The sequence below is a fragment of the Belonocnema kinseyi genome, chromosome 3 (genome assembly GCF_010883055.1).
Source record: "Belonocnema kinseyi isolate 2016_QV_RU_SX_M_011 chromosome 3, B_treatae_v1, whole genome shotgun sequence".
Lineage (NCBI taxonomy): Eukaryota > Metazoa > Arthropoda > Insecta > Hymenoptera > Cynipidae > Belonocnema > Belonocnema kinseyi.
Genome location: NC_046659.1, coordinates 49,457,189 through 49,484,084, shown reverse-complemented (window position 1 = coordinate 49,484,084; position 26,896 = coordinate 49,457,189). Strand labels below are relative to the sequence as shown.

At 35.5% G+C, this 26,896-nt stretch overlaps 1 protein-coding gene across 1 annotated transcript in view; it reads right to left on the bottom strand.

The window, feature by feature from the left end:
* The window catches only part of LOC117170250 (peripheral-type benzodiazepine receptor-associated protein 1-like), a 212,871-nt gene that overhangs the window by 96,215 nt on the left and 89,760 nt on the right, over positions 1–26,896 (bottom strand). The window contains exons 3-10 of the mRNA XM_033356885.1: positions 23,833–24,013; positions 19,465–19,929; positions 17,684–17,981; positions 16,835–17,412; positions 16,582–16,708; positions 13,102–13,310; positions 11,901–12,305; positions 4,397–4,907 (exon numbers count right to left, since the gene is read on the bottom strand). Of these exons, the coding sequence (XP_033212776.1) occupies positions 4,397–4,907; positions 11,901–12,305; positions 13,102–13,310; positions 16,582–16,708; positions 16,835–17,412; positions 17,684–17,981; positions 19,465–19,929; positions 23,833–24,013 (2,774 nt within the window). The remainder of the gene's footprint in view (positions 1–4,396; positions 4,908–11,900; positions 12,306–13,101; positions 13,311–16,581; positions 16,709–16,834; positions 17,413–17,683; positions 17,982–19,464; positions 19,930–23,832; positions 24,014–26,896) is intronic.

Below are 26,896 nucleotides of genomic sequence, written 5' to 3'. Positions count from 1 at the left end.
GAGGGAGCTCTTCTTAATATTTTGACACCAAAATCATGTCGATACACCTTACCGACTGCGAGTAAAGCCACCCACGCTTTAACTTGACAGACTGTAGATGTCCACTTCTTCTACATTGTTATTCAAAGCAACTTTTTGTAGATGTTGTTGTTTTCTGTTTGTTTTTGACGTTTTTTTCTTGATTTAAACCATCCATACTTAATTTGACATATATTTGCTTAAACAATTAAGAGGTGGGTCATATATATCTTTGTATACACTATACAGTCATGTAATACACTATTTAGTTATTGTAAACAAACTGATTGATCAAATTAGGATTGTTTAAACGAATAGAAGTTTATTAAGCATTAAAAGAAATGTATAAAAATTATGTAAATATTCAACAAAACGTATCATAGGATACCAATTTAGAAAAAGTGAACATCTCTAGCTCAATATTCAGAGATTTGAAAAAAAAACAATAAATAATTGCTTAAATGATGATATAATGTTTTTTTAAAAATGTGCTACTCCAAAGAATGACAAGACATTATATTTCAATCATAAAATACGATTGTTTGTTCCATTTTTCGGGATTAAATTATTGTTTAAATAATTTACATTTCTGTAAACAAATGAAAATTGTTTAAAAAGTAATGGGAAATATTCAGATTGTCCACTAGTAATTATTTTTATGAAAAAGACGACGGATTTTTGCTCAAAATTAACAATAATGGACGTAAAAGTGTAGTTTTTTAATTTTTTTAATCATATTTGGAGGGCTGGTGGGGGACGTTAAAAATAAAATTTATTAGAAAGGATTTATTTCGCGAACACTTCATCTTGCAAATCGATTAGAAATATATTTATAATTTTTATTAAATTTTAACATATTATAAACAGTACACATTGTGCCATTTAATTTTATAATTCTATGACTAGGACCCCAACTCGAAAAAGAAGGCTCCTCCGCTCTCTGTTAATAATATTTTAATTTTTCGAATGGAAAGCAATGAAATTGAACCAAATGATGTGAATCTTGAAGCAAAATAGTTCATTAATTCTGACGAAAACAATTCATTTATTGTGACGCAAGCAGTTGTTTTTGAAACAAATAAAGATTCAAGAAAAAAGATGGGAAAATTATGATTCTCTATGATTGCAGAGTTTTCAATTTAAACTTGCGACCATGAAATTAAAATAATGAAATCAATGAATGAATAAAGAAATGAATAAGAAAATGTAAATAACACAAATGTAAATTCCATACTTTTCCCATTCAACAGTTTCCAATTTTGGGCGCAGCATCTTTTTCTTTCAGTATTTTTTGTCGTACAATCAGAGAAGAGAGAAAAAAGGTGTATCCAGAAATTGAACGGATTAATCGATTTTCTTCTCTTTTTTTAGTCGTCTTATCGTTATGTAATGAACTGAATTTACATTATTAAAATGAAATTCCTTAATATTTGCTAATTTCTAATTTCTTTCAACAGACTGTAATCTCTAACAATAGGAAAGTTGAGTGAGGCATGACAGGAACTCAATCTAAATTCTTAGCTCGATCCTAGGTTTACGACGTTTTAAATACCGTCGAAAAAATGACACTCTAGACTACCCGCTGTTCCATAGCCAGCCAGAGGGCCCACGAACTATGTTCGACATATGAGTACACTCATGGTGGCGGTTTGCTACTTCCCAGGCGCAAAAATTCATCAATTTTCAATTAATTGCAATAAAACAAAAACCAGGCCATTTTTAGAAAGAAAAAAAAAACGTTTTGCGAGGTTCTGCATTTAGGCATTTATAGTCTGTGGCTGAAATATGAAGTCATACAATTCAGAATTGTAGGAGAAAAACTTGTCATAGTAATATATGGGCTAATTTTCAAGCCTGAGGAAGCGCCCTAATGCTGAAGCAAGCTATTCTTGCGTTTGGTACGAATCCTCATTGAGCAATGCCTCCAATTCAGCGTCTTTGAAGGTTTTTGGCATATGTTTACGCGGACGGTCGTCAACATTAAAATCATCGGCTTTGAAGCGACGGAACCAGTCACGGCACGTTGTTTCACTTAGACCAGCATCTCCGCAAACTTTTTGGTGCTCTCGATCCGCTTCAGCCGCCGTTTCTTCGGATGAAAGAAGAATATCAACACTTTCCGCAAATAACGGTTATTTGGCACAAAATCTAACATTTTCACACGACCAAAAGTATATGATGCTAAAATAAAATCACTAATGTGTCAACACGGTTTTTTTTACCATATAACTAAGGTTGGTTCATGACGTTTTGAATGTCAAAATCGACCAGCACTTACTGCTGGAGCCATCTATTGGCAAACAGCGGGAACTAAATTTAATTTAATTGCCTACCGTTGTGCCTGTGCGCATGTCCGTACGTTTTCACTAAGTTGTTAAAGCGAGCTGCTCACTGTCTACGGTCTAAAGGCTTTATATCTCTTAACGTCTCTAGGGTTTTCACTTAATTTTGAAAAGTGTAGTTTAACACCCTCAAAATGATGCAAATTTCTTGGGTTGTTATTCAATAGCGAAAAATATCAAGTAAAGCTCCCGTTAGACAAAAGGCATAAGATTTTAAACGTAGTAAATGAGTATTTAACGAACTCGGAATATATACTTTGAGATCCATGGAATGAGAAAAGTTTTTAGCTATTCAAAAACCGGGAGATTACGATATGAGCATGAGAATAACTTTAAAAGTTAAACTAGAACTTTAATCGTAGGGTAGAAACGTAATGTCTATTTATAACCTTATTAAGTACTGTTATTAATATCTTGAAATTTCTTCCGATGCCTCACTAACGGGATAGGGAGCATGCTGCGGAGATGAAAGAAATTGTGGTTGGTGGAGTACTGACGAAAAGTTACATTATATAGGAATTAAAAGCTGCTTTCTATGCATTACGTTGTTTCGCACTAGATCATGGGTTTTGTGAAATATTTGTGCGCATAGATAATACTACAGCGATTTTTTTCGTAAATTATAGTGGTGGTATACAATACCCTAAATTGAATCCGGATCCGTCATCAGTGTTGGATTTCTTAAAGACTTTGTAACCTAACGATGATAAGATTTCTCTAGAACAGTTAATGTATATATTAGTTACCTTAATCACGCTGTCAGCAGGTCAAAGAATGCAGACCATATCTAGATGACCTTGGACAATATCGTGGTTTTACAAGAAAAAATTAGAATTTCTTAATGCACTAAGACTTCGAAATTAAATAAGTCACAACCCTGTTTAATACTGTCGTTTTTTCACAACCAGCCAGAGATTTGCGTATAATTCATGATTTTTATTATTTCGTAAACCACACGCGTGGTCCCAAATAAAACGTTGGCGAGATAAATAAAAAGTGTGCTGACTGAAAGTGGAGTGAATAAATCTTTTTTCAATGCGTATAGCAGGTTGGTTTTAGAAATCAACCACATTTTCTCGTTTTCAAAATAGGCTCTTAGATAACAGCGATGAAATAAACTTTAAATATCTACATTATAATATTGAGGACGAGACGTTAAACAATAATCAACCGATCAAACGAACTTACCTGTTGTGAAGCTTGATCAGGATTATTTGAGTCGTCTCGTCCGAATAGATCATACCCACCCTTTCCCAGAAAATATCTTTCAGACAGTAACTCTATTCATTGCGATTTGAGAACTTTGAAACAATGGAAGTTGCCCCTAGCAATGTGTGAGCCGTGATAGTAGAGCTTGCGGGCAAATTTAATTTTGCATTCTTTTAAATATTGTGGACAAACCGTGTAGTATTGGCACTCGTACATTATGATCTATTCGGACGATACCACTTTGATAAATCAAATTTTCTTATATATTCTAAAACAATAAATTGCCTACTTAAAGTTGCATATACAGGGTGGACACGCTAGGGTTAACCAAAAAGTATGCGAACCGTCTGACACTCCAATGCTATTTTTATGAGTGTGCATGCCTATTTGCATACTTTTTGGTGAGCCCCAGCGTATCCACCCTATATAAAAACCCTTAAAGTTATCATCCAAACTTAAGAGTTGAGGATTTAAGTATTTCGAAATTTGAAAGACACCGAATAAGAGCGAATCTAAATACACAAATGTAACCAAGTGTAAAAGTAAATAAAACATAAAAGTATTAACAGAAAATAGATCACAAGATGCATATTCTCGTAACATCAAGAATCACCCAAAATCCATATTAAGGAAAGCAAGTTTCTTTTAAATTCATTACGTGACTGAAAAATCTCATAACACGCTTGTGCTGAAATGTAAGCTACTAAAAAAGTCTAAGATGTTAAAAAATATCTTTATAGACGTACAAAAGTAAAAATAAGTTTACATGACGATAACATATTATATCAATGAATTAGATCACCGGACTTATCAATGGAAATTCTCACCCATCTGCGAAATACTCTGCCCCGGGTAGATCTCCTTATCAGAAAGGTTCTCGTCAGTTTCAATAATGACTTGTCCATGTGCGTCGACCCTCGTGTTGTGTCTTCTCATGTGTGGAGGAATCTGCGAATTCGGATATCTTTGAACGATACTGCCAATTCTGTGAGGATCATCGATTGTTATTACTCCTGACTGATGCTGATTCGTATCAATCATGTGAGAAGGACCAGGTTGCATATGAGTAGGCCCGCCACGTAAAACGCTGCAGGGTATCGCGGTCGCACAACTATCACCAGATTGGCTCTCTCGGCTTTTGGTCCTGACCGTAATGTGTTTAGGATTTAAGCCCATCAACTTGTGTATATCGACGAGAGCATGATCACCAGTAGGACTGTCCACATCAGTGACCTTCTTCCCGTCGGCGTAAACCGAGTAACCGGTGACGGCCGAACCGTTTAGGGCAACAGGCTGCCAGGTCACTAGCAAAGTGCCGTCCTGCGGTCCAGCCTCCACCTGAAACACGTTGTAAACAATAAATTAATTAGACTAGAAAATAAGTACTAGAGCGCAATACGCATATAATATTTTTAGTAATGGTATTTAAAAGTATAAAAATAACTTTGTGATATATTTAGTGATGGACGTTCAGGTGATGATTCAATTATATTGAATTAATACGAAGAATGAATTGGTCTCTTATTTTAAGTTTTCAACGAACCAACATTATTTTTTTAAGAATAAAAAGTATCATGATTGCACAAAATTCAATCAAAACCCTACGAATGCAGTGACGTAGACTGTTGAAAATTTTCCAGCAAAAAAAGGCATCCCAGGTTGACGGCATTTATCTGCCATTCTTAGACAAATTCTCACAATTTGTCTTATAAAAGCGATAGAGGGATTTATATGACTGACTTGCGCCCGGAACATACTTTATATTGTATGACATCCAGAAGTTATTATTACAGCGATTGTTGATTGACTCTCGACTCCCGGAACAAGTATATCCCATATTGGCACATATTTTTCGGCTTGTTGCTTTGTCTTCACGATTCCACCGTTCTTATATCCAGTACTCTTAAAATTTAGCCCCGACCAAACTGCGCATGCTTCACAAAATGGAACAATATTGGTTTGGTAAATCCACTTCAGGGGCAAAAACTATTTCTTCTAGAGCCGGCTGTGGAAGTACAAGGTCAGGATCATGCCAACCCCTGGCAGGTCATATTTATGGTACTCACATTTGCAGGAAGTCACATTCGCGAAAAGCCACATTCCGAGATCTCTCATTCTGAAAAATCTTAGCCTTAGAAAATTAGCCAAATTTTTTCCTCTGAAAACGTTCAAAGAATTTATATAACTAAAGTTCCTATGGAAGATACTACATAACACCAATAATTTACTATTTATAATTGGTTACAGCCTTTATATATTGGTCAATTTTGATGTTTGTTTTGTAGAAATTCTCTGACCTAAATTCATAGAGTCTTCACTGTGGTTATACTCAGTGTTCTTAAAATGTAGCTCCGACCACACTGCGCCTGCTATACAAAATGAAACAATATTGATTCGCTATATTGACTCTAGTGGGCCCCAACTATTTCTCCTAGAGCCGATTGTCTAAGTATTGGTTCCGCGTAGAGCCAACCCCTCGTAAGTAACGCGTGTGGCAACGCGCTTTTGCGGGAAGCCAGGCCACATTCGCAAAAAGTCACATTGCAGCATCTCTCATTCTATAAAATTTGACGTCCATAGAAAATTGTCAAACATGCGGCAAATAATAGTTACGGCGAGCCACATTCACACCAAGTCACATTCACAGCAAAAGCTTCGCTGTCTCAGACGATAGCGGCTCAGATTTCCGTGCATCAGGACTGGGGTTCAATCCCTGAGCCAGTACACAGACATTTTTCTATATACTTCTACCGGGGCTTTGGTGATTCGAAATCTACTATAAACTGTAGGTTCCTCAGAAGAGGCTGGTTACTTTCCAATGATTAAAAGGGCTTAATGTCGAGAGTCTAACCTTGGGGTTTATTAGTCGATTCTGAGAAGACTTGAAAAGGGTCAGCAATCTCCTTTCGTAAAGCCTCCCCCCCCCCAGAATGTTGAGGATATTAGCACTGGGTGGTCACTGGTCGATTTTGAGGAACAAACATACACACATACACATGCTTGGCCATATTTCCTCTGCGACCAGCTAGGAAGGCTGCCGGATAGCAGAGTGGTTGAGGCTCACTTTGCTGTGCAAAGAGGTCCGTGTAATTAACTATGCGATGTGGCACGACTGGCACCTGAAAGGGATATTTACAGAACGTTAGAAATAACAAAATCCACCGAGATCTAAATAGCCTGTGAAGGTGGTCGATTTCGGTGTACGGCCTTGGAAAAATAGAGTTTTATCTTCAACGCACAACAACACATTCGTCACAAGTCACATTGCGGCATCTCTTATTCGGAAAAATTTCAAGTCCACAAAAAATTAGCAAATATTAGTAATATGACATAAATCATATAGAACTAATTACAGCGGTGTCATCTTGCGCGGTGTCATTTTGCGTTAATTTGTTGTGCACATCAAATTTGTTTAAATTAGAAATGTCGCAACGAGACTCTGTAAATGTGAATCGCCGCCAATGTAATTTGTTGCAATTTTGCTAATTTTTGGTTGAATTCCAATTTTTTTGAATGGGACATATCGCAAATACGAGTTGCCGTAAATTTGACTAGCTGGTAATGTGACTTGCCGTAGTCTGACTTGCCGAGAGTTGGCAAGGCTCAACCCCATAGTACTAGGCGTACCAGGGGTATTAGGTAATTTGGTATTTCAGTTGGTGTCTCTGGGTGAAAGGTTAACCTCATAAAGTAATACTGCCTTATTCTAATAACCGGTGCTCTATAACAGTGACCTCATAACGCTTGAGACGGAATACACACTTATCACACCAAAGAAGTGAAAAATGTATTAAGAAGCATGGAGAACTATTCCGCTGCGGGATCAGGTGGCATCAAGAAATTTTTTGAAAGAAGTTCCTTTAAACCCACTAGCATGTGATCTGCATTTTACCTTATATCTAAAGTCAGGAGGAGAGCCTATTCTGGAGTGGCTAGTGGAAGGACACAGGGTGCTTCTCCCAAAAAAGGCACCTTTTAATGCCCTAAGAATTACAGGCCAATAACTTATTTGAACACACTGTATAAGATTTCCACAAATCCTGTTGTTAGATCTGGTCCTAGTTTTAATCAAGTTACACGTTCAGAAATAGTTAAGGGGCGACCCACGTAACACCCCAAAAATAAGGGTATATTTTGGGGTTTTTTGAGGATGAAGAATATAACGAATCCTTCCAACATTTTTGGGGTTCATTAAGGCACTTTTGAACTACAAAATAAATTTTTTTCAGTTATAAATATTCATAAAATTTTTTATTATAAGGGCGGATGTCCAATATGTTTAGCCGGGAGATGCGAAATTGCCTGCACTCTAGTTTCTCACACATTCGACTGACACAAAAAACAAAAAAGTTTCTAGAAGTTTATATTCATAGTTCCTTCATAAACCGAAAAAGGTGAAAAATAATCATTTTTGACATAATGGAGGCCGTTGGAACAAAAATGTTGATTCTCACCCAAAAATGTGCTTGAAATTGTTTAAACAATAATTGTTTAAAACTAACTTTTGCAGTCAAGAGTGGTTTAACAAAAAAGAAAATAATTTCAACTATATGTATATGCAAAGAGAACTCAATCGGTAAAATACTTTTCGAGTTACCTTTCCGGCAATGTTGAAAAACGTGAAATCGAGAAAAACGTGTTTTTGGATATTTACTTAAATGTTGAAAATTGTTGAAAAACATAATTTTTTTGGTTTCTTACGGTTTTTTTATCGGCCATTTCAGCAGCATACATTGGCTGAATAGATTGCGGAACAGATTCGGCGTGGCCTCGGCCCCAACACTCTCCGGCCGGCCGGCAGACAGCATCGGCCGGCTAGCGCGAAGCGCGCGGGGTGCCTTTTAGGGGATAAAGAATAAGGCACCTGTGACTTTGAAACTTTTGCAGCATGTTTTTGGGATTCCAAGGTTCCATTTAAGCAAAAAAATTGATTTTTTGAAACCGTTACAGGGGTCGCCTTCCTTAAGGGGATTTATTAGAGTTCTAAAAAGGAATGTCAGATTTTTTCCGCAATTTTAAATATTTTTGTCTGATTTCTTGCATACTTCATCTAAATATTAGTCCGAGAAAGACTCCCTGGAGCGCAGTGAATTCCTCGTAAATCATGACCCTTTCATTCATATAAGATGCAGACGAGTTTAAAAACTGAAATCAGGAAGGTATGGCTTGATTTAGTTTAATTAGCGGAATTATTTTATTGGCATAATTTGAAGAAATTGAAAAAAGGTAATAAATCCTGCCACTTTTATTGCAGGTAGGCCTTCAATCTTTATATAATTTTCACATAATCTTTTCAATGAATGACACTTTATACTTGAAAAACCGCTGTCCATATCATTCTCATTTTCTAAGCTCTTTATTCACACTTGTCAAATTTTTATTTCAGAAATTGTGCACTCCAAGAAGATTTACAAATTTGTTATTAATCACTGTTTTATCTGACTTGTACGTTTTGATTCATTTGTAAAAAGCAGCATTAAAAATAACACAATCAAATTTTGGAATCGGAAGCTCGATCGATTTATCCTTATGACTTTTTTTCGATAAAAAGAACGTTGCTGTTTGAAAGTCGTATAAGATTATTGCAATAACTTTTTGAATTTTATTGAAACATCGACAATGCAATATTGGTCGTAAAAAAAATAATGAAAAATCGAAAATTCTACTTTGCGGTAAAAGTGCCCAAGATACGAAAAGGAAAATTAATCAGGTACAATTTTGCACCGCAAAAGATGTACAAGACAAAAGTTGTTCATCAAAAAATGAGCTACAAATATGTCATTGATTATATTTCGATAGGTTGCGCAGTTTTTGTTTGAATCGTGAAAAGCGTTATAAATAAAAACAGTGCAATTTTTAGAGAAAAGACACAAGCTATGAAAAACATGAATAGACAAAAGTTGCTCCTACAAAAAGAGTAAAAACACATACAAATTTGTTATGAATAATTATCAGACAGGACGCGTAGTTTTTGGTTTCTTCGTAAAAACTAACATTCTAAATAAAAATATAACATTTTTATAAAATGCTACATGAGCTGAAATAAAAAGTTTACAAGTGTGAATAAAGCGCTTAGAAAATGAAAATGATATGGACAGCGGTTTTTCAAGTATAACGTGTTATTCATTGAAAAGATTATGTGAAAATTATATAAAGATTGAAGGCCTACCTGCAATAAAATTGGCTGAAGGCATTACCTGAATTCGCGAAGTGACATTCACCCGTTTATTTAAGGATAAAGTATTTACCACTCACATCTTCAATCTCATTTTTTGTTTAAATTAAATATGAACATCTTCATCTTATCTCAATCTAAATTATTTGTAATTCAAGTGCACAAAGTTAAAATTATAATTTTTATCGAGCGAAATCGTTTACTGACTGCTTTAGTAAGATTTTCTTACAAGATTAACCAGGAAATTGATAATTAATTGAGTGATGCTTATTATTCGAAGTTAATAAAACTTCTTAATCAGTACTTTTTAATTGAACACTCATAATTCAGATTGAGGGAGTAGATGTCAATTTTTCGGAAAAGAGTACACTTTTGTATATAGTTGAATGTTTCCATAATTACTGCTAATATTAACCGATTTTTATGGGCCAGAAATAAAGGGCCAGTCTTCACAGTGCACCAATAATGGGGATAAGGAAGTATTACCTAATGAGGTTAACCCTTTTACTATAGAGTTGAGCCATGCCAACTTTGGCAAGTCACATTGCGGTAAGTCACATTGGCGGCGTCTGACATTTGTCAAGAGTCACATTACAACATCTCTCATTTGGAAAAATTTTAAGTGCACGACAAATTTTGAAAAGTGCGGGAAATTAAGGCAGTAAATAATCACAGAAATAATGTACGTGCAACAGACATAATGTATGTCACATCACTAATTTTTGCGAATTTTTGGTGGACTTATTTTTCCGAATGAGAGATGCCGCAATGTGTTTATTCTCAAGGCATTCTTCAGAATCCGATCATTCTTTTGGCGCAAAAATGCAACGATTTGTTTGAATTTTTTCTTTTCTTCATTCAAAACTCTTAGTGGTGGAACATTAACTTCTTCGTTAAAAATTCGAATTTTCAGTTAAATATTCAACTCTTTTGTACAAAAATTGAACTTCTTAGTTTAAAATGAACTTTTTTGTTGAAAATATAATTTTTATCTGGAAAAGTCGTCTTTTTGGCTTTCAAATTCAACAATTTGGTTGAAATTTCTATTCTTTCTAGACTGAAAAAGTCTGTTCTCATTGAGAATGTAACTTTTTTATTTAAAGTTCATCTTGTTGCTCTTCAAATGTACATTTTTGTGTGGAAATGTAATCTTTTTTCATTAAAAATTCAACTGTTTAGTTAAAAAACAATCTGTTTTGGTTGCAGATTCAACTATTTTGTTGAATATTCCTAGTTTTTTATTGAATTCAACTGCTGTCGGTTTAAAATAATCATATTGTTTGGTTGAACTATCAACTATTACATTTTTCGTTGGCAATTCATCTTCTTTGGCGGAAAATGTAACTACTTGATGAAAAGTGGAAATACTTTGTTAACATTTTTTTTTTGGTGGAAGAATCTTAGAATCTTTTTAGTTGAAATTTCATACCTTTGATTGAAAATTTAACTCTTTCTTTGGATATTCATGTTCCCTGTTGAAAATTCATGAATAAAGCGCATTTTTACAGGGTACTTTTATTTTCCCTGTTTTCAGAACGTTTTGGTCTGTGAAGCCTGTTATCGATATAGTTGAAAAAAAGTCTTTTCTTCACTTCGTCTTGTGTCTGAGTGTGTATGGGGTCGAAATACAAAATGTGTTCGGCTCTTGAATGTTTTTACCGTACGTATGGTTCAAATATGCAATAGTAACGGTTACTAGAAACATATTATCGCACTGTATCGCACTGGGTGAACTCGTACTGGAAAACAAATGGCTACACTTATGGCTTCCTATTTTTCGTTGGTAGACTCCGAAACTTCTTGTTCACAATTAGAGCTACCCTGGCGGATCAAATAAACGGAAAGGATATGCTACAGCGTACTCTGATAGTATGCACATCGGTCAGCTAGGGTAATTTGGCAATGTAATATTTAAGACACTCGCAGAAGCAAATGATTTCCGGGAACTATGGTGTGGATACCTGGGAATTCAGACATAAAGAAAAAATAAATTTCTGATTAATTGTAAGTATTCAGGAAGCCGAACTTTAAGAAAATGGCTTTGGTCCAGAATTAGAGGTGTTGCCTTAAAATAAAAAAGTGCCGACAAGCGAAATATGTTTAAAATCTACAAAGTAAAATTTTCTATGAACTAGTGATAATAAATTTCTTCTAACCTGGATATCAACCGGAGGATCCGGGAGTCCTTTGGGCAGAGTTTTGAAATGAACGTGACAGGCCTGATTATTGGCCGACTGAGCGTTTTGGTCCTCAAAGTGGGTGGCTCTTAGATTCTTCGCCTTGACAGTAACTCTGTAGATCGTTGAAGGTGCTAATCCCGTAATCGTGTGTCGATAAACTCCTGGCTTCACGGTTCTAACTTCCACATTATTGACGCAAACTACGTGCTGATGATTACTGTTACTTGGCAGCCAGGATATAATTGCGCTAGTTGCTGTCACATTCGATGCCTTTACAGCTGTGGGACCCATGGCTACGTCTTTCCCAATCACCATAGTGCACGCTGCATCCCTTGATGTCCTTCGAGAGTGTGTTACGGAGCGAACGCTTATTCTGTGAGGCTGTTATAAAATAAAAATAAAATTTACAATAAGATAAGTGGTGCCTTTACATCCGATAAAAAGCATTGAATGCCTAATATAGATGAGAATTCATGATAGATGAAATCTATGCAAGTGTGTTAATTAAAATAATGTTAACTCTAGAGAGGCAGACTTGAACTGATTAGAATTAAAATTTCAAAACTTATATGCCACATGAAGGAATTAAAACAATTGATCACACATATGTTGTGAACTAAATAAATGGAATTAAATAATCTTAAAATAGGACATCTTTTGCCAAATTCAAAACATCTCTGTGCGGTGTGCCTACCGGTACAATTAGAAGGAATTAAATATATTGAAAACACGTTCTCTTTTGGGGAATAGGAAATTATGCAGCAGCAGTACTTAGACCATATTTTTAAAGATTTCATGCATGAAAATGTTATGTTTCAATAAGTAAGTTTTCTTTTTAACTTCTGATATCATAAATTGGTTCAATAAAAATTCTAAGTGAAAAATTAATTAAATATTGCAGCATCTCATATGGTTAATGAAGGTGGCGTTATACTTACGCTATATTTACTTTGATTAATAAGAAAACATTTATTCAGTGCTAATCATGTTTGGATTAATTTTTCTTCGTTACGTTAACTCTACGGTATTATTATTATTATTATTATTATATAAAAATAAAATTTCAGTGATAATTTATACGGTATGGAATTCAAAGCCCGCCAAAATACCGCAGTCACCCCTAAATATAAATATAAATATAAAATTTATATACGAAGAAGGTTGTATATCTACGAACCCTGGTTGAATCAACTCCTTCAACGAGAGCTCTGGTCCTCTCGGTAGCTTTCACTGTAACTTTGAGCACCCCGTCTACGTAGACATGATAGGATTCTAACTGGTGTGGATTATCTGGCGCTGTCCAGCCAATCAGGACGCTCTTGTTCAGTTGACGCTCGAGTGTAAGGTGTTGAGGCGCCGGAACTAGGTCCGAAAACAGGTAGACTTCTTCAAGAGGAAAAAGACAAGACAAGCCTAGCTGTAGCTAAAAATTACACTAGATGTCTATCTCTCTAAAGTGAGCCTAATTTCATCGATCACAATTCGCAGGTGTTAAAAGAATATTTACTGCTGGAACTACCTGATCTTATACTCACTTCGACAATCACTCTTTTAAATCTTCTGTAAATTACTGAAAGTTTTTTTGTTTTTAAAACTAATTTTTGAACAATTAGACACTTTGGATGGATCTATGCTAAAGTTGCACAAAATATGAATATTCGTTTCACTGATTATTTTAAATTTGTTTGCTCGCAACAAATAAAATTTAAATGATAAATAGTTTTTATAATAGAAAATTGTATCACAGAGTCAATGAAAAAAATTCATGAAACTCCCCTCACACACCTCACTCCCCACGGCTTATCTTAGATATTATTACACCTCAGGCCCCTCTTAAACCATGTCATAATCTTTCCCTTCAACTCTATCTCTGTATCTCCTATAATTTTTGCCATGTTATACATGCTCCTCTTAATCCTCTTTTCCCTAATACAAATTTGAACCTAACTTTATATTGACTATACAACACAAACCCTTTCCCCTTCGTCGTTCTCATCCTATTTTAAATATCTCTTTCTCACATCATGATTAAACCTCTACCTTATATATTCTTGGGCCATAGTTATTCCCGATGCACTTCCGATTCCTATAATTTTATACTTCTATTCTTACTCTCATTTATTATCTTTTCACTTAAATAACTCTTTTCCAAGCACAGGATTTACTCCTCCCCATACTAGCTATCTCTACCTCTTATCATAATCGAGTCCCTAATAAAACCTCACCATTTTATGTTTCTTCCACCCTCTCCCACTTTCAATCCTCCTCTACCCGTATTTGAGAAGACTCAGTCAACCTCGCAACATTAACTGAAACCTTGACCTTGAAAAATTCATACCTCAGACCTCCACCACGCCACATACCATATATCACATATTAAGTCTCTCCAAATTCCATCTTCATTCCACTCTCTCCCATTTTTAATCACCCCTTTTCTTGCAACCTCTTTAAATGCACTTTACCTTTTATTTTTTTCTTACAGCGATCTCACTACTTAACCTTATCCTGCTCCTCTTCCACACATATATAACCCTATTGAAGCTCTTTTCTATATATTAAAATTTCTCCTTACCCTCTTAACCATCTCTGTCCCACACCATAATTACTACCCTTGTAATCCTTTCACCTGTATTTCACTCATTCTGATTTACACTTCTTCTTCCTTTTTTGAAACTTGCACTCCCCCACATACTCATACAATAATATACCTCTTTCTGTTTTACCCCTTTCCCCAACCCCTGACTCAGCATAATACTATAATGGATGATCGAACTTTCTGCTCCCCATTCCTATTCCTCGTTTTGTTTTTCTTTTAGCGTGATATATGACCTTCCCCCTATTAACCCTCTCTTTCTTACACCGAAATTCCTTGAGCCCCCTTTATCTCCTCCCCATTCTGTATACCTTTTCACTTCCCGTGTAGAAATTTCCCCGGTTGGCCCAAATAGAACAAGGTTTCTGGTCGGATCCCGGCCGGGCTACCCCTGGCTGGGTTTCATAGACAGGAGCCGGGCGGAAGCCGGTCGGGCTACATTCTTCTCGAATCACGTATTCCGAGGCTGGCCGGCTACTGGCCGGGCCAACCCTGTTTATATCCCATGGTCGAGAGCCGGCTAAGCACTGGTCAGGTCAATGTTTTTGTAGAAATTACACGTTTTTTAAGAGCCGTGATATTAGCAAAGACGTAATTATGGATGTTAGATGAATTATTATTTGAAAATTATAATTTAAAGATTTATTAGATCAGTGAAACACAACTGAGCTTTTTTAAAATTTTTAAAGAAAAACGTTACATTTTTTCGAATAATTTAATATTTTAAATTAAACAATTATCGATTCTGCTATGTGCAACAACAGAAATTATACAATTTTTATAAACTTCTCTATATTCAGACAATGTTTAGCCTGTACAATTTCAAATTTACCGCCATATATAGCGCCTTCTGTGTCTGTCGTCTGCATAGACACTCAGTAATTTTCAGTTTCGCACCTGGAACGAAGATGCTCCTTGCACTCACGTCGCGTCGTCTCTTCGAAGTTCGCAAATAAAATCGAGACTCCAGGTTAAAATCAACTTTATTTCAGTATTTAGTTTGAAACCCCCACTTAAAGCGCGAATAATAATTATTTTTAATTAAAATGTATTCTCGTGTATACAGTTTTTACTTTCTTCCTTCCTAACCTTAAATCACCACATGGCTTCCAAATTGCTATTAGATTCTATCATCAGGGAATAGAATTTTACTCCGATTTTCTTGCCAGAATTGGTTCACTTGATTTGACTTTTAAAGTTCAGCGTAATCTTTACGATGAGCCTTAAAAGACAAAACAAGTTACCAATTTCTCGCCTGAAGCAACATTTCTTAACCGTTTTTTGGCCGGATTATCCGACTGCACAGTCCAGCATACTCCTCTTAATTTTATCACCTTTTGCTATTAATGAGGGGTTAGGATAATACTCTGTTCCATCCTCTTGTCGGCTCTCAAAATGAAAATAATAAAAATGCAATAACTATAACAAAAAATGTTGGCGAAGAAAACTATTTAACAGTTAATTTTTTCGCGTGAATAATAGGTTAAAAAAGTAATTGGTAGGATAGATACTAACTACCTTACTTATCTACATTTGACATTGGATACATTTTCGATGAACTATTTCTCTAAATCAGTTCTATAAATTATTTTTCTAGAGTATTTCTACAAATTACTGATCTACATGACATTTGCAATTATTTATCTAGTGAGCTTCTTCTCAAAAAGCCCTGATAAGCACAATGTAAGCATTGGCAAAGAAAAGAAAATATTTAACACACGTTACATGCAATTGCAAAGGCTTTGTGATTGTCCTTCGATAAGAAAGACGTCGATTTTTGTGACTTTTGTACATATTTTCTCAAGCTTCATATTATTGTTCGCCAAACACGAACCATGCAACTGTAAAGCTCGATTAGGATTAAAAGTAAGCTCACTCGGAAACAACTAGATTCTTCTGGCTAAGTTTTTTTCGTTTGCATTATCTGCAAGCCGATACCTAATATTATTTCAAGTTGAAAGGCCTCCTTGAAACGCATAACGAGAAAGCTAATATTTGCTGAATTGTTTTACATGTAGCAGACTATATTGATTAGAGTTTCAGAAAATGAAGGGATTAACTAACCTGGAGGCTCTTGTTCATCTTCTTCGGCTATATTGTCAAGTTCTGCATAGGCGGATAATTCAGCCTGTCGGTTGCGATTTCCTTCTTCGAGTGCTGCTAATTCTAGATCGATGTCCTGCAAATAGCACTGCAAACACGATAACGTTAATTTTCTTCGGATTAAGATTTTGAGTTAACAGGAGGCTTTAGTAATAAACTGAAGATCTTCCTAGCCAGCTAGAAATATAAATACTAAAATCTGCTAATAACTCACTTGTGGAATATTAGTAGAAACAGAATCATCAACGTCTCTCAGTCCAAGAACAGCTTGATGAAACTCGAGCAAATCATCTCCAACCAGCTTCTGTACAAAATTCGCTGGGACGAGACCCCTTCTACCATCTAGAGTTTCTGCATCAAGAAAACCATCATCATCGGGCTGGCCCCAAACTAGTAAGTAATCGCCTCCCTGAACAGGAAGTTCAGCTTCTGGATTTTCATTTGGTGAATGCTGAAACGGTTCATAAGTAAACCTTGCGATGTAAACGTAACATCTGCCTTTGCCCGGTATGTCCAGCATGTCGACTTGGCCTTCCGACATCATTGACTCATTCGTCAATCTATCTAAGGGATTAGTGAGAATACTAGTAGGGATTTTTGGCATTTGTCTGTGCCCGATATAGTGATGACTCGTTGCGCCGGTGACAGTTGGCGACGTGGCTCGTAGGCTCTGCTGAATTTGTTGGATGATTGCTTGTTGCTGAAGTTGATTTGCTTGAGATTGAGCAGAAAGCTGTTGCATTGCGTGGAGTGGATCTCCTATTGCTTGCAATAAACCTCCAGAAGTTGCTCCTATAAACAATAATATAATATGTATAGATAAAACGAGAATCTTTGATTTTAACCATACTGAAAAGGAACTCTTGCAAGCTCTTTTAAATTCTTATCAGAATATGGCTTTGAGAAAACATATCACATGGAACATTCAAATATCTTTTTCCAAAACTGGTCCTCCGAAATTTAGTGGAAAACTGAGTGCTTTTATAGATCTATACCTCATTTCGCACCCTCTAAAACAGCTCCAAAAGTTTTTTTTGTTTCAATAAGAAGGTGATTTATTTACCTGAACTAACTCCTGATGCACCGTAAGCATTGGTCCCGACAGTGGAGTAGGTTGATCCGGCCGTCGAGAAGGTGCTTTGAACGGTGGTGTAAGGAAGCACAGATTGTGGACCACTGGCTAGGTTGCCTAATGTCGAGTGATAAGACGACGTCGGATGATAGGACGATTGTAATGATGCTAACGTCGTCTGCGGTATCGAATAATGTTGATGTCCTAATTGTGTTCCATAGCTGGTTGCAACGGAACTATAGGTTCCATTTGGATGGGATCCCATCGGTAAATTTGAATATGTCGTTGTCTGTTGAAAAAATGTAATTATTTTTTACTAATAGTGTTATTCTTTTGCTATCAAGTTAAAAATAAGTGTTCTTTAAATTGAAATTTAAATGTTAAAAACTGGTAGAAAATAAAAAAAATACACATAAAAACCGACAGATTGTAATAAGAAAGATAATTCAATTTAATTTGTGGTTCTTCACGTATTTCATCATGTAAATTCGCAAATTTCTTATATCTTCTTATTCTGCATCACAAAGCACCGCATAAGATATGAGCACTCTTTAGGGCGATGTCGCAAATTACGCTACCATCCACTCCGCCCTTTTTCGATCAATTTTAGTAAATATAAAAGAAAGAGTTTTACAGTTTCCAAAAATTTAATCAGTGCATCCAAGGAAAATATTTCAGACACAAAATAACTTGTTTGTGCTGGGTCGATGGGAATGTTAGAGTAAAGGTGAGGGGTGAGGCGTGTGGTCAGCCTAAAAGGAAAATTATAAGGGAGAGGAAAGAAATGACGGATGAGCAAGGGAGGTGAAGAAGAATTATGTGGAGAATAACATGGTAGGGAAAAGGAGAGCTGAAAGGCAAATTCAAATTGAAAAATTTATTTAAATAGATTGAGAAATTACGATAAAAACAAACAAATGTTAAAAGTTTAGGTCCTGAGTTCGGACCCTCTTCGATAAATATTTTATTATTGTCAAAATCTTTACAAAAAGCTCATTCTAAATATTTCAAGTCCGAAAAACATAACATTAATAATTTCATATATAAATAAATTTATGTAACGTTTACAAACATGATTAAAAACATTTTTTAAAATTAATTAAAAAATTTTTTAAAATTTTTTAATAAATTTCACGTCTTATCATGTTTGTAAACGCCACATAAATTTATTTATATATTGAATCATTAATTTTATGTTTTTCGGGCTAAAAATATTTGGAGTGAACTTTCTGTCAAGATTTTGACTATAACAAAATATTTACCGAAGAGGGTCCAAACTCAGGACCGAAACGTTTAACTAACATTTGTTTCTTTTTAATGTAACTGACCTTTCTAATCGACGACTGATTGAGTGATCTAACATAAATACAAGGTCGAGACTGATTTATCAACAGATTGAGAAACTCTTCATGGTTAGCATGTACTACCTAATTGAACACATTGTTTATAACGAGAGTCGATCAAGGTTATAACTGGAGAGGAAAATGGGTAGTTGCAATATCAATAGAAAATTTTTTCGAAAACTTTTAGCCAAAAGAAGGTTTTCCCCTATTATAATTTCTTTTTAATCTGTATTTAATATAAATTACAAGTTTCATAGCCTAAATTAAATTATTATTTCATGATGACTATTGTTTACTAATAAAAATGGTGAAAAATATGGATATTTCATAAAAGCAGTTATTAATGTCTATTTGAATGGTAATAAAAGAGCATTTAGAATATTCACTCTTCCGTTCTTTTAACGAATAATGCGAATAGGTAGAGCCTACCTGTTGCTTCCCATTCATTTGGTAATTCTGAGTAGATTGGCTAGGCTGAGTATAGTGAGGTAAGACATTCTGACTGGTGGATGTGAGGTACGACGTCGACGTCGGATGCTGTTGATGCTGTTGATGCTGAGACTGCTGCTGCTGTTGTTGTTGCTGCTGCTGGTGGGGTTGTTGATAAGTTTGCGTATGTGGGTAACTTTCTTGATACTGATTACTCGAGTAATGCGTGTGCGTTTGTTGCTGCTTTTGCGAGGGCAGAGCAGTTTGAGAATGAGAACTTGGCATTTCGTGATGTTGATGCTGTTGGTACTGCGGCATCTTTTGTTGAAATGCTGGTTGAGATTGACTCGTCGAAAGTGATGGTGCCGGTGGAATTGGTTCGCTATAATGATATGGAGGGCCATTCGGAGTCAAGGGCGGACACCCGGGCATCATGGGAGTTAATGGCATTGGCGAACCTCCATACTGCAAAAATCACATGTAAATTAGGTGCATATTTAAATCGGATGGAATATAAACTCATAATCAGATTGAACTAAGTTTTTAAAAAGAATTAAATTTAATTAATTTAGTCTAATAAAACTTACAGCCGATTAACTAAGATCGTGGTCACGATTACTAGCGATCGTTAAATGGGAATGCTGTAATTTTTTTTCATATAGAGGTCAGTATATCCCTATAGGTCTCAAAATGACCCAAGCGGCTGCTGCGAAATATATGCAAAAGTCGAAACAGTTTGTGAGTAAGTGGGTGAATCGTTTAAAAGAGGTGAAAAATGTCGATGACTTGCCAAATCGCGGTTCTGTCCAAAGTATGCCTCGAAGATGCCAAGCCATTATTGACGCTGAAGGTGATTGGACCTGCTATCAATGTATTTGTATGAAAGTTTCCGATCAAATAAAACAATATTTAAAAGAATTTTCGTCTTGAGTCTTTTCATTTTCTCACAACAGTTACCACGCTTCTATTTAACCGACTATATATATTCAGAAGCTCAGGGTCCCCGTGAACGCCAGTAATATTTCCTCGCTGCACATGAATCTTGGCATCCTTGTTCAATCCCAAGGCCACACCAATCTTTCCTGCGCACTCCTTGATGATATTTAAAGCACTCTGAAGTTGCTTTGAACCAGAAGCACAGACCTTCAGGTGATTCATATAAAATACATATGTGATCTTATGCTCGCGATGATTAGTGTTACCGTAGAGGTACCCAGGAGAATTGCGCAGTGCGAGATATATTGACCGAAGTGTAATGAAAAAGAGCAAAGTGCTCATGGTGTCGCCCTAAGAGATGCCCCTCTAGAAGGTGAGGTTGTTCGTTGTGGTATAATAATTTCCAGGTTAGATCGTAAATCTAGTTTTCCAAATGGGCATCAATCTCTTTATGCATTTCAGTATGTGTGAATTAATCTTCAAACTTTTCAGCGGTCAATCCAGACCAATTCAGGCCATCGACAGGGCACGCTGATAGGCTGCTGCATTTTTGCAAATACACTTGTCGATTAACAAGTTCTATCAGCAGCCTGCTAAACTCTTTTTCGCCGCTACGGAATAGGCTTCTTCGGCTTTAAATATAAGTTGAATATGCGGAACAGATACCATTCTTCATACCATCTGGTCCTGCAGAAGAAAAGATTTCTTTTTTTTTTATTTTAGTGTTAGAATTTTTAAATTTTCTTTCAAAAAGTCTCTACCACGTCGGGCTTCGGTGGATTTTTTAACATAAACTGGGAGATCGCTACAGTGGCGCGGTGGGTCAGCAAGAAACTGTGGATTCTCCTTGACCCACTCCTCCCTCTTGATGATGGTAGATCCTCAGTTGGTGGAGGAACTTATGGAACCTTTCTATGAACGGCTTACCAGATATTATGTACTTAATTACACACTCAGTAAGGGTCGCTGACACACCCACACACACGCACGCGCGCGCACACAAATATACATACATATATATACACATATACAGGGTGTCCAGAAAGTCCGGGGACTGCCAAATAAATTCGTAGGTACAATTTTTTTTGAGAAGGTTCAGGTCATTCTTCAAGTAATATTCCACAAGTAATCCAGTAGTGACCTTAGTTTTAACCTTGACAATGGCCTTTATGTTTATTTCAAGGTCACATTTTTTTTTTAACAGAATGACTCATTTTTGACCTTAGCAATCGAATGAGCGAAAAATTTTACATTAAAGAGTGTAGTCAGGTCACAGGCAAAGTGGGACCTTGATGGACGTATAAAGGTCATTCAAACTTCAATATGGTCTGAACATTTTTTCGCAAGCTAGCTTGTGAAACTCATCCTCTTACCCTACTTACTTACCTTAACAGTGTACATTGAATAGTGACCATCGAGTAATAGTGACCTTGATGGTCATGATCAAGGTCACTCGATAGTCAATATGCACATTGTTCAAGTAAGAAATCAAGTAAGTGAGGTGAGAGGAGATTCTCCACAAGCTAACTTGCGAAAAATATTCAGACATTATTGAAGTTTAAATGACTTTGATATGGCCATGAAGGTCATACCTAACCTATGACTTGCCTACACTTTTTGAAATAAAATTTTCCGTTCGTTCAATTTCCGATGTCAAACAGAGTCGTTTTAATTAAAAAACAAAGAGTGATCTTCATATGACCTTTATGGTTATGTTCAAGGTCACTATTTAATTTACGTTGTTTAAGTAAGTAAGTAGGGTAAGAGGATGATTTTCACAAGCTAGCTTGAGAAGAAATGTTCAGACCATATTGAGGTTTGAATGACCTTGATTTAAGGTCAAAACAAAGATGACCACTGGATTCCTCGTTGAAAGCTACTTCAAGAGTGACCTCAAACTTCTCCAAAAAAATTGTACCTAAGGATTTATTTAGCTGTCCCGGGACTTTTTGGACGTCCTGTATATCGCAGGCTGTTTTTGTGACTTCGCCGGAAGCGATTGCAATTCTGCAGAAGAGCGCCCACTCCTGGTGAAATCCCGCGGTTGTCCTTAATCTTCAATTGGAGGAATCCAAACGTAAGCAGTCAGTGCGTGGAGCCATTTTCTTTTATAAGTAAATTTTTATCTGATAAATTGACGTTGCAGGAATTGTGATTGAAAAATTGGCTTTATGAATACACTCAATTCCCGATTGAAGAACAGTTTCGTGCATGGCTTGCATTGGCCTTGGTCTTCAATCGAAGGAATTTAAACGTAAGCTGTCAGGGTGTCGAATCATTTTAAACGGGAATACATAATATTAGCCATCGGACGGGTGTGAGTACATGCACACTGCCCCTTCATCGCTACGCTGCTGGTGGTTACGCAAATATCAGTAACGACCTTTCGACCCCGCGGGCTACTTTCTCACCGTTAAACTGCGGGGGTCAGCAGTCCTAGAAATTTGTGAAGCGAGGGTCCTTTCATTGTCAGTTCAGGGTACATAATATTCTGTATAAGCGTAAACCTATATGGTTGAAAATACAAAAGTTGGAATTATTCTATTAAAATATTTTTTTGCCAAAAGCATTTCAGAAGAACCTAAAACAGGTTTTTTTCTATTTAAATTAATCAAAATAATTGTGAAAATTATTAATAAACGAGATGAAAAAGTAACCTATTCAAAATTTTGAGTTGTTAAATGCTACTAATAAATATTTAATTAAGGGCATAAAAAATACGTTTTTATGCCAAAAAAATAATAATTAGAATTGCTTCTAGAGCATTCACGAAGGAAAATTTAGATTTATTTTTTTTTTTATTTGCAATATAATTAATATAACACGTAACTTTCATATTATTTGAAATAACTTTCAAACTAAAAATAACCGGAATGTCGATTACTTTCCGTCCTTACAACTAACGTCATCAATGAAAATGAATATGTTGTTACCGTATGATAAGGATATCTAAAGAATTTTTATTATTTGAGAGTATATTTTTACGTCAGAAAATATAACAATCGAGTGTTTCGTAGATAAAAATTCGACGTTTCTAATAATATTTTGCTCATTAACGATTTTTTCCATGCATCTAAGTTGGTTATTGTCAGTGATATTTTTGTAGAGGGACGGTGAAGGACGCTCCAAGGTTGCGATTGTGAAAAAACAATCCTTTTTAACATCATTTTTTAGAGTCAATGCATATACCAATCTATAGAGAAAACCCGTTTCCAGTTATCATGGTTAGTTTTTTTAAAGTAAATTTCCAAAAATAGCCTTAAAATCGTGGCTCGAAAGTGGAAGATCTTCCGAAGGTAGTCAAGAACACGTTACCGAATGACATTAACTCATATTGAATCAAATTTATTTCGATGCCGAGTGAACTGAAAATACATTTTTTTACATGATGGAAAATTGTTTTCTGTGTAAAATTAAGATAAAATCACTTACGTGAGGAATTTGTGAATGAGCGGGAATGCCGAGACTAAGTGCATGTGGATGAGGTGGATGTTGATGTTGACCGAGATTTGGAAGATTTTCTGCGCTGGTTCGTAGTAAATTTTGAGTGAGAGACGGTTGTTGCGTAGTCACGGCTCTCAAATGATCGAAATCGTGCATTATCCTTCCACTACTATAGAAACAAAAATATTTTATTACAAATAATAAATTCGAATTATTTAAATTCTGAGCAAAACGTACGTTCTGGTAAGAAGCCTTGCTTCAAAAGTTGTTACAAATTTTGAATGCCTAAAAATGCCGTTTCTGTCCTTCGTTTTTTAATCCTCATTAGGCAGCGAAAATATTAATATTCCAACAATTTTCGTTTGAAGCGTTAGAACGCGCTCCAAAAACATAATATTCACAAAATCGAGTAGGATTGTATACAAGAATACATCAATTTATAGTAAAATGTTCGCTTTATTCAAATATGATCAATTAAAAAAATATAAAATCATGAGAAAAAAATAAAAAAAATAATTTTTCACCAGAACCTTCTAGGTAAAAATTCATTCTAACATCGTAAACTGACCGATGCTATGTTTTAAAAAGCTTTTTACCTCATTAATATTTCAAAAACAGTAAATAAAAGTAGCTAAATTTGCTAAATCAAAAGTTATGAAAGTCTTTTTATTTCTTGGTTGCTTTGTGGTATTCAGTACATTTTGTCAGCGCTATGTACAGAAAGGGATTCAATTTAAGAGATAACTTCTAATGCTGTGGAGATTCAAAATGGGAGGACACAAACGGGATCCAGAATTATTCAATATTTCTCACGTTACCACTAGATGCATGCATTTTTTCAATACTTTTAAATGCAAACCTTCTGGCTCTTAAAATAAGAAGACATATATAATTTATTCACAAATTTTTATTTCTTAGCGTTACAATCGATGATTGAATCGATTTTATATATATTTCGAAATTAATGATTAAATGCAAAATTTTACACTCAGACTCTTCTGCACTACAAACACTTAAATTCTTTGAAATCAATCGAAATTATCGAACTGTATGCATTTCTTCGAAATGATTTCCTTTTTACAGTGTTGGGAGTCACTTTTTGAAAATACATTTTTTACTGTAGAAGTTATAGTTGGAATAACATTTTAAAACCAAATGGTATTTAATAAATCATCAAAATTTGAAGGATTTCCAAATTTAGGCATTATCCTTAAATTCAACTTTGAAAGCTTTAAATTTAGTTTGAACATTTAAAAAAATGTTAAAGCTTCATACAGAAACTTCTTCAATTGTACAAATGCATTAAAAACAAAAAGAAAACTTGTTTAAAGTTAAAAACTGTTCTAAAATGAGTATTTACAGTAAGATTTCTCTGCGCGGATTTGAATCGAGATCGGATTTGAACCGAGTGGGGCGTTATAGCTTTTCGTTTTTACATAGGAGGATATATTTGAAACGAGAAAATATCTGCTCAAAACCCGGTGGCGTAATTGGTTAACGCTCTACAGTTGAATAGTGGCGTTCCCTGTTCAAATCCGGACCGAGAGAAATTTTTTCTCCAGAAAATTAGTTGACCAGTAATCAGCAGTATCTAACATTAGAAATTAATTAATTACACTGGTGGACAAAATAACATCAATTATTAAATTATATTCAGATTCGGTGAATTGATTAAGAGTAGAATTAATCACTAAAATTTTACACGTTACAAAGATGCAGACACGCGTCATCCTGTGGATATAGGAGAAACGAAAAACTATCTGATAAAGCCCCGATAGCGTATTTGGTCAAAGCTCTACTCGTGAATATTGCCGTTCCTGGTTCAAATCCGGGATGAGGCATCGTCCTAAATTTTTATTCATAACGTCCGTTCTCTCTTTACGCTTCTCAGCTTTTCTCTCATCTTTAATTAGCTAATATGATATTTTTCTTCTTATTTCTGTTAACAATTATTCTGCCCCTTCCCCCATCTTTTACCTCTCTATATCCTTATTCTTCCTTTCCTATTTGCTGTGCCATTCCACCACCTCCACTTATCCCTTTCCACACATAATCTTTCGTGTTTCCCTTTTCTATCTTATCACAATCTTTCAGCGGATATTTTAAAATCCCTCTACCTTTCTTACATAGCATGTATGTTCTTTGCTCCTCCAGTATTTGTTCCACTTTTCCGAATTAACACATCTCACCCACGTGACTACTTTTTGCGACAACATTTAGCCTTTTCTTTTATGCTTGATTTCATATCTATAAATATTGTATTTATCGGAATTTTTAATTCTCAGAAATGTTTTGCAAATGTTTTAGGCATATCAAAAATCGCATTAAATGGCCACATTTGAAGGCACATTGAAAGCCTCGGATATACTTGTGTAACTTGATATTTTGAAGAAACATTTTTGACAATATTGAGAACAGGTTTCTAAAAAAAAAATTAATAAACTTTTTATTTAATTGAGAAAAGAGTAAGGAAAGCTAATGAAAATTGAAAGATTTAAGTCAAACACCGGCTGAAGGGACTGCAGGTGGACGGCTGCAAAAAAGTTGACCCTCGGTCGGGCCTCTCATTGTGCACCGTATTTGCTAGGTCCTAAAATACGGTCACTGACAATGAGTAGAAAGGCAGAGTAATAATAAATTAATAAATCTGTAACTGCTCTCCGGGTCAAACCTGTAGCTGGTGTTCGGACTTATTTATTTTTTAATCAGGAAACTTTGAAGCCCCAGAGCAACAGCGAAAATTTCTTTTTTGCAAATGAAAAAACATGGGTAAATTTATTTGCCTAAGAGAACGATTTGGTCAACATGCCCGTTTAAATTTCTAAAATGTCATTTTTAGTCTACTCTAATGGAAATATGTGGTTTTTGAAAGAATATAAGGATGTGGAAAGGCTGGATAATAGAGCATTATATGGATATCGCTGGGCTTGGGGAGATGAATGGCATGGTATATACTATATACACCAAACTCTCGCTTTCAGTCACCCCATTCTCGGCCTCCCTAGAACTGTTGGCACACGCAGTTTCTCAGGGGAGCAGGGCGAGAGTGGTT